This window comes from Clytia hemisphaerica, unplaced genomic scaffold (assembly GCF_902728285.1).
Source record: "Clytia hemisphaerica strain Z4C2 unplaced genomic scaffold, Clytia hemisphaerica genome assembly, whole genome shotgun sequence".
In the NCBI taxonomy this organism is placed as follows: domain Eukaryota; kingdom Metazoa; phylum Cnidaria; class Hydrozoa; order Leptothecata; family Clytiidae; genus Clytia; species Clytia hemisphaerica.
Genome location: NW_027103680.1, coordinates 1,019,979 through 1,032,983, shown reverse-complemented (window position 1 = coordinate 1,032,983; position 13,005 = coordinate 1,019,979). Strand labels below are relative to the sequence as shown.

Genomic DNA, 13,005 nt, shown 5'->3' with positions numbered 1-13,005 from the left:
AGCATAAGAATCGTGTGGCTGGAAAACAGGAATTCGTTACAAAAAATCGTAAACGGACGGTTTCCCTTGCCTTAGAATTGCTGGAACGGGACGCGTTCTGCCCATTTAGTCAGCAAAATTTCTTTTGAAAACATTTTTTTCAAATTTAACAAACAGCTGGGTTTAACCGAATTAACGAGAAGTTAGCCGAAAAGCTCCAAGTTTAAAGAGAGGTTACTGAGTGTATAATCGACAACAAAATAAATAACTGCGTTATCAATTGAAAATGATATAAAACTCTATTGAAATTCACATGAAATTAAAAAAAAAAATCTAATAGAAAATGCGTATAAAATTTTGGATAGAAAAAAATTGAATATGTTCAGATATGTTCAATAATTTACGGCGAACTTGAAGTTCTGTCATGTCTGTCAAATGAAAAAAGAAGGTGAAATTGGTCAACACGAATTTCGAAAATATAAATTTACTTGTGTGTGTTCATGGACTTTTTGTTACCTTCTCATCAAACGACTTGGATAAACGAAGGCTGTTGAGCGATACCTAAAATGAAAATGAAAAACTCTTTGTTTTGCATACTACCTTAAGGTAGCGAGCACCTCACTAAACACCGGGTAACGTCTAGTATAGGCTAACCTTAAGGGAACTAATTTATGTGGGAACCAACCCCGTTCCTTGCGTATTATCAGCTTTTTTATGCTTACTGAAAGCGCTAGATAATATTCTCTGGCGTCAATCAATAACATAAATGAAGGCTGTGATACACAAGGGCGAAAAGTTCCGCGAAAATTAGTTCCCTTAAGGGAATTACATTTTATTTTACGATTAGTGTGTTACTTCAGTGCCTGGAGGGATGGGTAACTAGGTTTGTGAGATGAAGAGTATATCCTTGCTAAGTATCGGGAGTCTCCCCCCTTATAGATTTTTTTTGGGACCTTCAGCACTGAACCATAAGTATAAACACCAATTTCATCATTTTTTGATAGCTTATACAGGAGCTAATTTCGGCGAGTTTTGCGAGTTGCTGCCTCGCAAAAATAAGTTCTAGCCATTTTTTTTTAATTTTCTAAATGAACCCCTGATTTATGCATAAGCGCTCATTTTTAGGCAAAAAGGAACTGATGTACCCTGCCCTTCGCCAAAATTAAAAAAATGGGTAACTAGGTTATGTTACCCACCTAAATAAGCCACCCAAAAAAAAAAACTTTGCTCGCCAAAAATTAAAGAATTACTTTACTTGCCTGTATTAAAATAAGTTCTCGCCAAAATTAGTTCTTTTGAAGTAAACTCTGATGTCAGAAAATTACTCATTAAAGTAAATTGTCTCCCTTGCCTATTTCCTTAGAGGACGATATTTCCGACAATTACCCTAGGATATTTCCATCTATCAAAGATATTTCCGTCTGTCTAAGGAAAGAAATATGCGTCGCCCTTTGTGGAATCGCGAGCGCGCCATCAGAGCCGTAAAAAACGAACTGGGGGATTGGGGACGAGTTTGCATAAAGGCTTACCACATTGGTTATCACCATACTTGATTCGAACGTAACCATCTTCACCGAAAGATTTTCCCCATTGATTACGCGCTATGTAGTAAGGGATTGGACCACTGACGAGGTCGTAACCGATAAGTTGAACGGCGTGATTCATGTTCTTGTTCGTACAATGGTGCTGAATTATTCCTCCTGAAAAAAGACAAGGAATAATGGTGACGTCTTATCAAACTTTGGCTCTATCATTGATAAGATTATCCCCACACTTCCGATTTCGCGTTAACTCTATAACCAATGAGAATATATAATACATTGTACATCAGGCCTGATTCTTCTTATCTACCTACATTTATATCAAAACCGTGCCCTGAAATAAAAATCTCAATATTCTAATCTGAATAAAAAACTTACTAACCCAAGGTCCCAAGGTCCGGAGGTCCCGAATCGTTTCCCAAGTTTGTCCCCTATAAACGAGTTTCCATTTCCTCCAAGTTTTGAGAATTGGACCTTTTTCGTTTTTAAGAAATCCAGGAAAAACATCCCCGTCGCTAAAGGGTTCACGTTTCAATAACACTGTCTTAAATCTTGAACCAGGATTGTTCTGTCAAAAATAAATGTGAAGGGGAATTCCCTCAAAACTTTAAACCCGCAAGTGATTTTTAAGTGCTTTGAATAGTACAGTTCGGAAGTAGAGTTTTAACTCTGAGTTTGAACATTAGACTTAAAACTTAGGACCTTAAGATCTCAGGATCTAAAAGCTCAAAAATGTTCCAATGAGGCTGAGAATATAGCCTGGAAGCCACTTAATCCCTCCAAAATTGAAAAATCTAATGAAGCAAAGTGAAAGTACTGAAACTGCAATTCTCGCCCGACCTTTAAATTCTGAAATACGTTAAAATACCCAAAATTGCCAATATATTTCGGCGCTGATTCTAGTGCGGAGAATCAAAGAATGCAAACCTATGTAGTCATGCCACTGTACTGCATCCACATTGACACTCAATGGTCCTTTTTGATCCAAAATTCTCAACATAGCATCCTCTCTATTTACCAAACTGTGAAAAAAACAAATAAATTTTATCTAGATGCAAGCGAATACATAACATAGGGTAGCAAATTGACCTAGGCAGAGAGTAAATGGAGTAGCCGCAGATTTTTTTTTCCGTCAGCGGACGCAGACCTGAATTAGCGGTCACAGACCTGATTTAGCGGCCGAAGACCTGAATTAAAAACCGAAGACTTGGTGCAGTGGTCGAATACCTTTTTTAACGGCCGAAGACCTGGAGAAAATGAATTGTGGAAATTTGTGAAATCTTTTTTATAAATTCAATCAAATTGTAATTGTTAGTCCGGGAGCCAAATCCTATATGTCCTTAAATAAGCACTTTTGCTTAACCCAAGATTCTACAGGACAAACTATACATTTTTGGAATCCTCAACTATCCTAGTTTTGGAAATGGTCGGTCCCCAAAGCTAACTCCTGGTCAATTTTTTATACTGGGACCGAGTTTAGGGGGTACTTTTTACCCTTTGTAGGATTGTTAAGGAAAACTGCATTCCAGGGTGATATAATTTGCGTATTGTCTATTTTCAGTTGACCATTGGCTTTGAAACTTTGCAAAAAGTTTGAAGGTAGGCTTGGATTATTTTCGGCAAAAATTTTTTTGTGTGAAAATATTTTGTTCGGTTTGCCTGGGGAAAAAAAAAAATTTGGGTATTTAAACTAAATTTTGACCCTTTTTAAGTCTGGGACCTACCCAAACAACTTTTAATGAGACACAAACTAGGTGTTATGATAGACTTGATGCAATACATCAGAAAAATTTCAAACAGACCAGTATTTAGTATTATTTCAGGGCTGCAGGGGGTAAAAATTGCCCATTTTTATGGGTTTTTACCTTTTGAGCAAATTTCACCACTAATTATTGGTTTAAAACGTCATCAAAAATAGTTTTAACTTGATTTTCGTGTAATATATCCTGAAAGATTACAATGCTGACTTAAAACTAATAAAACCAGGGTGTAAATGGACAAACCAGGGGGTGTAAAATGCCCATTTTAGGCGATTTTTATTTTTTGGACCTATTTCACCCATTAAAGCGGTTTATGGTGTACCATTTTATTTCTGACCACTGAAACAAGGATCATTTTGTAGTAGGAGCAATGGGAAAGTTATTTGTGGTTTTCATTGTCTGTAATCAGGGTCACTGTGGGCAAATTATGGGGTAAATACACCACTTCTTGGTAGTTGTTGCCTGAATTTGGATGTTTTTATTGTATGGTAGCCTCAAATTTATGAAATTTTGAGATAAACCAGTTATTTTACCCTTCAGTCATTCTTAGTACTTTTGTTGACAACCTACACGAAATAATGACGGATTTAACTTAAGTTATGGCCAAATTATAACATTTATTTGACGTAATTTTGTCAGTTTTTGCTTTGAAATTCCACTTTATTGCTATTCAGAGCTTCCAAAAATGGTCCCTGTACTGGTTTTTAAGTAGAATAGTTATTTGGAGCCTAATAATTTGTAAAATATTGTTAACTTGGGTAGAAATAAAAGTGATGTGTCATTGTTAAGGGCCTGTTTGATGAAAAATTTCTAATCGTTTTGTGAAAACAAAACTAACGGTCCTCTGCATACTCATAATGTACTACATACTCATAATTTGACTGATCATTTTTGCCCGTTTTACTGACCTTTTATTAGTAGCTAGTCTCAAGATAATAATTCTACAAGTAGCTGGGACCATTTTGGGAAGCTCTGAATAGCAACATAGTGGAATCTCAAAGCAAAAAGTGACAAAATTACGTCAAATAAATGTTATAATTTGGCCATAACTTAAGTTTTAAACCCGTCATTATTTTGTGTAGTTGTCAACAAAAGTACTAAGAAATGACTGAAGGGTATATAACTGGTTTCCATCTCAAAATTTCATAAATTTGAGGCTACCATACAATAAAAACATCCAAATTCAGGCAACAACTACCAAGAAGTGGTATATTTACCCCCTAATTTGCCCACAGTGCCCTGATTACAGACAATAAAAACCACAAATAACTTTCCCATTGCTCCTACTAAAAAATTATTCTTGTTTCAGTGGTCAGAAATAAAATTGGTACACCATAAAACCGCTTTATGGGTGAAATAGGTCCAAAAACGATAAAAATCGCCTAAAATGGGCATTTTTACCCCCTGGTTTGTCCATTTGCACCCTGGTTTTGTTAGTTTTAAGTCAGCATTGTAATCTTTCAGGATATATTACACGAAAATCAAGTTAAAACTATTTTTGATGACGTTTTAACCAAAATTAGTGGTGAAAATTGCTCAAATAAGGTAAAAACCCATAAAAATGGGCAATTTTACCCCCTGCAGCCCTGAAATAATACTAAATACTGTCTGTTTTGAAATTTTTTCTGATGTATTGCATCAAAGTCTATCATAACACCTAGTTTGTGTCTCATTAAAAGTTGTTTGGGTAGGTCCCAGACTTAAAAAGGGTCAAAATTTAGTTAAAATACCCAAATTTCCCCCTTTTTTCCCCAGGCAAACCTATAAAAACAATTTTTCACAAAAATTTTTTGCCGAAAATAATCATCAGCCTACCTTCAAACTTTTTGCAAAGTTTCAAAGCAATTGGTCAACTGATTGACTAGATACAGCAATTATATCATCCCTGGAATGGCATTTTCCTTAACAAATCCTTACAAAGGGTAAAAAGTACCCCCTAAACTCGGTCCCAGTATAAAAAATTGACCAGGAGTTAGCTTTGGGGACCGACCATTTCCAAAACTAGGATAGTTGAGGATTCCAAAAATGTATAGTTTATCCTGTAGAATCTTGGGTTAAGCAAAATGCCATTTTTTGGGTTTGGCTCCCGGACTATGTAGTGAAAACAAATTAAGTTAAAAGATTTTAAACTAAAAAGAATGAGAATTAATGCCAATAACTCGTCTCAAACTACCCACCATCCGTTTTCGATACCACTGCAATAACCACTGGACCATCGCAACTGATGCCTTGCCGAGTGGTTCAAGCTAGTTTAACTGACCCTAACTTATCTATCAGGTATTCGGCCGGTGACTTACTAAATCAGGTCTTCGGCCGTTAAATCAGGTCTTCGGCCGTTGAAACAGGTCTTCGGCCGTTGAAACAGGTCTTCGGCCGTTGATTCAGGTCTTCGACCGTTAATTCAGGTCTTCGGCCGTTTATTCAGGCCTTCGGCCGCTAAATCAGGTCTGCGTCCGCTGACGGAAAAACAATTTCCGGAGCCGCCAGAGAAAAATGTTGTGTCTCAAAATTTTCATTATACTTATAAATCTTTTAACTTAATTTGTTTTCAATACAATTACAAAATATCGTCTCAGGTGGAAAATTATCCTCCGATTTTGGTTCCCACTGAAAATAATCAAATAAAACAATCCTCAATGCAAAATATTGTGCTGTTTTTCCATGCCCACTGGATTTTCTGACTTGAAAACTAAATAATTTATACCCCCAGCCATAAAAAATATGGGAACATCGATCCACATCGAGTTTCAGTCCGTTATTTTTATCCCCACTGGCTGCGAAAATCCTACCGGGTCTGTGAGAAGGGGGTGTTTATAAATTTAAACTTTCAAAATACTGTAAATGAAATAAAAAAGTCAAAACCTCACTTCTGACACCCACATACTGCATCAACACGAGGGCCTTCCATTGTCCTGAAAAATCAAAATTTTTTAAAGGAATATTAAACGCTAAATCTGACCACTCCTGTATGATTCACTCATACATAGTAAAATCGATGTATAAAAACAATTTCAGCCAATTTGACCATTTGTGAAGTCTCCAGCCTGTCCAAAGTTTTTAGCCTCGTTTTGGTGCTAAATCTAGTGACCACGCCCTTAAAAATGAAAACTTTGAAAAAATGAAAAAATACCTTATTATATTAACCCAAGGAGCAAGTGTGCCTAACTTAATTAAACTTAGCTAAATCAGACCATTTTTGAAGTCTCCATCCTGCCCCAAAGTTTTCGGACAGACAGACATACAAACAGAAAGACATATATAGACATTACCAGATTCTAGCTCAACTAAAGTTGAGAAAATCTAGCGGGAAATATACCCCTTCTATAACGTTTATTCAATATCATCAGAGGAGGTATATAATCATAAGTTTTAGTTGTAAACCCTCTGTGATTTCTCACTTGTTTACTTGTCGACAAGCCGTATCTTTTTCTTCGTACGGGTAGTTCTTCTCTGTTTCCAAAACAATCCGAGTCTTAAATTGAATGAAAAGTAAATACACTTTAAAAAGAACAGTTTCATATACTCAGAGTTTCTTGCATATAAAAATCGCAAAATGTGCAACTAATATCGTTTCGCTATTTAGTACTACGCTCTATAGAATGCCGAACGAAAGAGGACCGCGGTACTTGAGGTGATCTCGCGAATGCATTTGTTAAGCCAGGTTTAGCATGTGCAATGAAAAAAAATTCTAGAGCTCTGAAGGGCGTATAAATGTTCCATATTAGTAGGGGGAAATTTTTTTTTTTTTTTTGAGGTCGCTCGACTTTTTTAGTCAAAGCACTTGTTATACATTTTTGGAACGCTAAGGGGTAGGGGAATCAAAATAACTTGGGTGCCAATTTTTTTTCGAACACTTTGGTGTGATTTTCGGACAAATACGACGGTCTCAGGCAAAAATCATAGGGTGAAAAATTAATGGAAATTTTAGCTTGAGAAAACGGAGACCTGTTGTATATTTTTGGTAATCTCATGGTTGATTTAAATTCGATTGACGTTTTTGCTTACGTTAATTTGTAATTTCCCGCGAACTTGTAATTTCCCTCCTAGCTTTTGTAATTTCCCTTCTAGATTTTGTATAATTTCCCGCAAAGGTGAAATTTCATCGTTTGGAAATTCATCACCTTTTTCGACTTTCTTACTAACTTCAAAGGCTTAAGTAAATGGAATACTATCCAATTAAAACTCGATTCGCATTTCTATGACTTTTTTGAGACCTCTTTTTAAATTTTCAGATTGATTTCCAGTGTTAAATTGACGTCTTTCAGAATTGTTAGAATTTCAATCCAAACCATGAGATTAACCAGGAATCCCATGCTTGTTTTCGTGAAATTCTGGATAAATTACCCTCGGTCAAATTTCGAAATGTTTTAAATTTCCCTCGATGCACTCGGGAAATTTCAAAAGATTTCAAAATTGACCTCGGGAAATTTATCCCGAATTTCCCTTATAACCATGAGATTACTAGTACAAAGCTCTCAAAAAAATAAGATTAGTGATATATTGCGAGTATAGGTGATTTCTTTACCTAACTCGAGATATTAATCCTTAAAAACAGTGTTTTCAGTGTTTTTCAGCCAGAAACAGCTGTTTTGTCCAGTTTTTGCGCTTTTGGAAGCTCAAAATCTCGAGTTAGGTACTGAAATCACCTATACCCGCAATATATCACTAACCTTAATTTTTTGAGAGCTTTCCAAAAATAAACAACAGGTCTCCGTTTTCTCAAGCGAAAATTTTCATTAAATTTTCACCCTATGATTTTGGCCTGAGACCGTCGTATTTGTCCGAAAATCACACCAGTGTCCGAAAAAAAAATTGGCACCCAAGTTATTTTGATTCCCCTACCCCTTAGCTTTCCAAAAATGTATAACAAGTGCTCTGACTAAAAAAATCGAGCGATTTTACAAATTTCCCCCTACTAATATCACCAAGTTTTGAAATGTAGGGGTTGTATCACTTCTAAGGTCGGGGGTCCATGGTTGGGATAGGTAAATATGTCGTTTTTATTGTCGTTTTTTATTATCGCTATTTCTTCATTTTTATATGGTCATAGTGACCTCCTTTTGGAGCTTACAACCCTTCTATGAATATTCAAAAAATCATATAAGTTTTATGATCACTCACGTCTAATTGCAAAATTATGTAATTTTATTGTGGGTACAAGCTGGTACAAGAACGTTTTCGTGATTTTTTTAAAAAAGAGTACACAATTATCGTTTTCTTGTCTTCTTAAAAAGTTGACGTTCAAACCTTTTCAAGCCATTGAAGTGCAAGGCAAGTGTTTCCACCTTCACAACCCAGCGATGGAGAACAGGACAAAAGTTCTTGCGGACTGCGCTCCACCAGGGTGCCTGTTTTGATGGCCCAATACATTTCAATCTGCTCTGATCCAACAAATGCCCTAAATAATATAATATAAAATTAATGGACTACTCGATTAAGGGTTTTTCACACTAAATTACATATGCTTAAATAAATTGATATCATCAACCCTCTACAAAAATAATCTCCGTATGTTTCACATAAATGCAAGTTGGGCCCTCCAGAGGCATCGAGTTTGTCTCATTCATCCGGAAGAAAAGGCTTAAAATAATCAGTATTAATTTCATAGCAACGCTGCAATTCCACAAAAGATGTATCAACATACCTTATAATTGATCAGTCAAGTATTTAACGTGGGAAGTGCGACAATTTTTCATTGCGAAAGGCAGGGTTTTCGAAAATTTCATCAGCTCAAATTTTTTTAAACGGTTGTAGTTAACGACATAGAGTAGGCAATTTGCGTTAATAACTTTAAGAACATTGTATGTTTTAGTTATTAGAAACATTTAGGGTCCTACTTATCATTGTAACCGGCAAATGTGTCTTAAAACTCAACTCACCAACAGCTGCCACACTGAAAATTAAAAAATAGGGGAAACGAGATTTAATTCCAAAAAGGCACATAAGATTTTCACTATGTGATGAAAACGATAGGCTGCAGATTCTTACGTTCAAATTTATACTCGTGGTCGCATTTAAAGGAATGACAGAAGTCAATGATAAAACCACTTTTTATTTCCTGTCTTTTAATACAACACTAATATTATAGGCATGTTTTAAAATAGAGCAACGAATTCAGACAAGAAGCCTCACTCTCACTTACAATTTATAAAATTTTTAAAATGTCACAATCAAAACTAGCCAAAATAACGTCATAAAAGTTTTGCATGATGACAAGACAAATTTTAGTTGGGTCCGAAACCATCATGTTAATTTTGTCATTCCACGAGACAAGACAAGACGAGACTAGACGAGACGAGACGAGGTTTTGACGTCACGTTTTCAAATGTTAACGAAGCAAAAAGCCCAACTTCACGAATAAGAGACCTTAGAGAGATTGTTTTCTTAGAATATAGTTTATTGTTAATTATATTGAATATAATTGTTAATTGTGACATATTCAATAAATGTAAGTGAGTTTTCTTTTCAGAATTGATCTGAAAATGAAGAATAAATAGTTATCCTCTCAAGACAAATAATTTTAAAAATCTCATTTTTTTAAAAGAGGGCTTACCGAGCCTTGATTCTTTATTCGTGTAACTTTGTCCTTCCTGAAGAAAGGAAAAGTAATAACTTAATTAATTATTTTTGGGAAAAATAAACGGAGGTTTACAAGTTGCTCCCAAGTTAAAAAGTCTTGAAACTGGGAATTTATATTTCCTTTATCATTTCACTGAAATTTAAGGATAAAGTATAAAAGGATAAAGTGACAAAAAGTTTTTTACTAATAGTTTATTATTCGAATTAAAAAAAAAGCGAGAAAAGCTCAACAGTAGCCTCCCGTATAAAACATTACGGTCATGAATGGTACCATTAAGTTCTTTTACCAGTCAACTTTTTGAGGGTATGGCTTCAAATAATATGTGCATGCACGGTCATTAATGTCCTTATGTTGTTGTTTTGCGGTGATAGGTGTTTCCCGGGCGGCAATGGGCGTTGCATGGGCGGCTTCTTCTTCAAACGTTTGTTGTGTGGATGAAAGTATTAAAGCTATAATTGATTTAGTACAGTAAAATATAAGACATCCTAGAAATCAATATTCTTTACGTGACAGACATTCTTGACTGATGTCTGACTGCTAGATACAGGTAAATTGGCTTTTCCAATCCCCCAGCTGAGTAGAATCCCCCAAGTTTCAGTTTACAATAATAAAAAAAAGCGAGAACCTTATCCTTGGGTTATACCACTTGGTTTTATTACTCCTTTTGATTCGGAGAAGGTAATTTCAACCTTTTTAAACTCTATATTAAAAAAAGATGGAGAGAGGAGTAGAGAGGGATTCAATTCTAAAAAGTTCACTTATGAATTGAGCTGTTCCATTTTTCAGGACGCCGGAAAAAACTATTAGATTAAAATATCTTCTAAAAATATTCAGATACCATATCATCTACTGTAAGGTACCTTAAGGGAAGAAAATTTTGGGGAAAGAAATTTTGGCGAATTTGGCAAATTACCTAAAAATTTCGCCAAATTGACCAAGATTTCTTACCGCCAAATTTAAATTTATAGGTCATTCGCCAAAATAAATTCCGCCAAATTGCACCAAAATTGGGGAATGCGCTCATTCGCCAAAATTTCTTCTCTTAAGGTATTTACACAACATCTTACTTTTAAATTCTTGAGTTGTCCAATCTGAGAATTTATTGATCCCATAAACTGCTGTTCCATTATTTGCACGCTCTCTTTCATTCATAAACTGATGTCGCTCCAAACTTTTCTGAAAGGGTAAAAATATAAACAATTTGGAGCAAATTTTCTTGTTCGTCTTCCAAATTACATTGGTTTGAAAAATAAAGAGATTTATCTCCATTTTTGTCAAAAAATAAGGTACAGTAATTTAAAAAGTAACTTTTGCTTTTAAATTCGATAGGTCAATACTTATCAATTTGGAAGGATATGGATGAACGGATAAACCGGCTTAAATATAAGGCACAAAAAAAACAACTTAAATCAAGTCATTAAAAGTGAAATAAAGTTGACAACTTGAAAGTCATAAGAAAAGACTTCTGATCTCCATTTTCTGGAAACCCCTCTAACTTTAAAATACCCATAATCTCTCAAACTCGAACAGGAAATCTTATCAGTCTGAATTACAGAGAGATTCGAATTATAGAAAGTGTATTAAGAGGGTTTCTCCTTGACAAAGACTTGGAATAAGTTCGAATTTATAGAAAGATTTCAATAATAGAGTGAGAATCTACTGTAATTTTATTATTCGAACAGATTTTGAACAACCTAAAAACTAAACAATATTCGGCAATAAAAGCTGAGAGTCCAAACAAAAAATTGCTCTGTATTTAGGGCTATTTACTATAAAAGTTTAAAAAAGGCATGACACAGTAAAAAAGACTAACCAGAAATAATAGAAATCTTCTTTCATGTTCATCTTCATCAGAATAATTTCTTCCAAACAGCCCAACAAACTCTTCAAAAAGTTGTTTGTACTTTAGAAGAACACCACCATCCAGCATATCTGCATCAATGTAGGATCTTTGTTTGGACAAATCTTTTGCAGATTTTTGGAGTTTATTCAACTTCATCTTCCATGATTCATAACCATGCGTTTCAATATCATCTTCATTGAAAATTAATGGCAAAGGGACACAGCAAACCAAATTTATCAAGGTTAGAACCAGTAAAATGCCTGATAGTTTCATGTTTTTTTTTCTGATTCTCTTTGAGAAAAAGCAATGGATCGATATAATAGAAATGGGGCCTGGGGGGTACTTAGGCAAAATGGATACTGGGTATGTACAGGTCATAAGGGTCTCTTTATCACGCACACAAAAGTCCCTCAAAGGTGTAAAAAAACGACTAAAAAGCAATTGAGTCTATGTAACTAAAGATTCCAAAATTACGAAAATAAAAAATCAACTCCCTCAATGGGTCATAAATTCTTAAAAAATTTGGACTAAAATTTGAAATAGCTCTCTCAAAGGGTTCCAAAAACGTCAAAAAATGGACAAAATAGGAAAAATAAGAAAGAGTCTCTCAAAGGGTTGCAAAAACGTCAAAATTAAGTCTCTCTAAGGGTTGATTTTCAAACTCGGACATACTGTCCTCATCATTTGACACTGTTTTTTTTTTTATTTCTTCGATTCGGCTAGCTTCGAATGACTACCTCTGTATTGATGTTTATTATGCTTACTGTACCCCTTTTATAGCAGCTGTCTTCAATCTTTAAGAAACTTCAATTCTCAAGGAATCATCTTCAAGAAGCCTGCATTCAATGGTTTTCCAATCACTCAAATGCCCCTGTTACTCAATTCAAATTGAACTCAATAGAAATGCATTCCGTTTTAACCATTTTAAAGTGCCAGTAAAAGTAAAAATATGCTCAGGGGCTCAAAGCGCCCCAGACCCTCAGCCTCTACTATCGCAGCTTACACCTTTGTTGAAAACTCAATTTGAAAGTACAAACAGAGGCATTACTTAGTGCTTGGAAAAACCCCTGCTGTTTTAAAATCAAAATTGCAAAAAAAAACAAGTCCTGGCTGACAACACAATAATAAATAATAATGTTGCAAATGTACAAAAACTTCATTTTCCCTAGTGTTTGACACATACACAATCCCTAGGCTATTTGACATTTTTAAACTTTATAACCTAATGTTTGTGTGTGTATCTTTAAACCTTGAGCGCAGAGGCTTAGCTATTAGTTATATGAAATCACAGTAAGATAAAAA

The 13,005-nt window shown here is 35.0% G+C and overlaps 1 protein-coding gene across 1 annotated transcript; it reads right to left on the bottom strand.

Annotated features, from left to right (window-relative positions):
- Positions 1-413: 413 nt before the first annotated feature.
- LOC136803743 (cathepsin O-like) lies at positions 414-12,000 on the bottom strand. The gene is made up of 11 exons (XM_067060464.1): positions 11,674-12,000; positions 10,928-11,036; positions 10,147-10,309; positions 9,834-9,870; positions 9,160-9,173; positions 8,528-8,678; positions 6,679-6,752; positions 6,148-6,192; positions 2,448-2,542; positions 1,509-1,679; positions 414-540 (listed from the first exon to the last, which is right to left on the bottom strand). Exons 1-11 carry the CDS (start codon positions 11,974-11,976, stop codon positions 503-505), a joined length of 1,200 nt encoding a protein of 399 aa, XP_066916565.1. The 5' UTR covers positions 11,977-12,000; the 3' UTR covers positions 414-502.
- Positions 12,001-13,005: the final 1,005 nt, after the last annotated feature.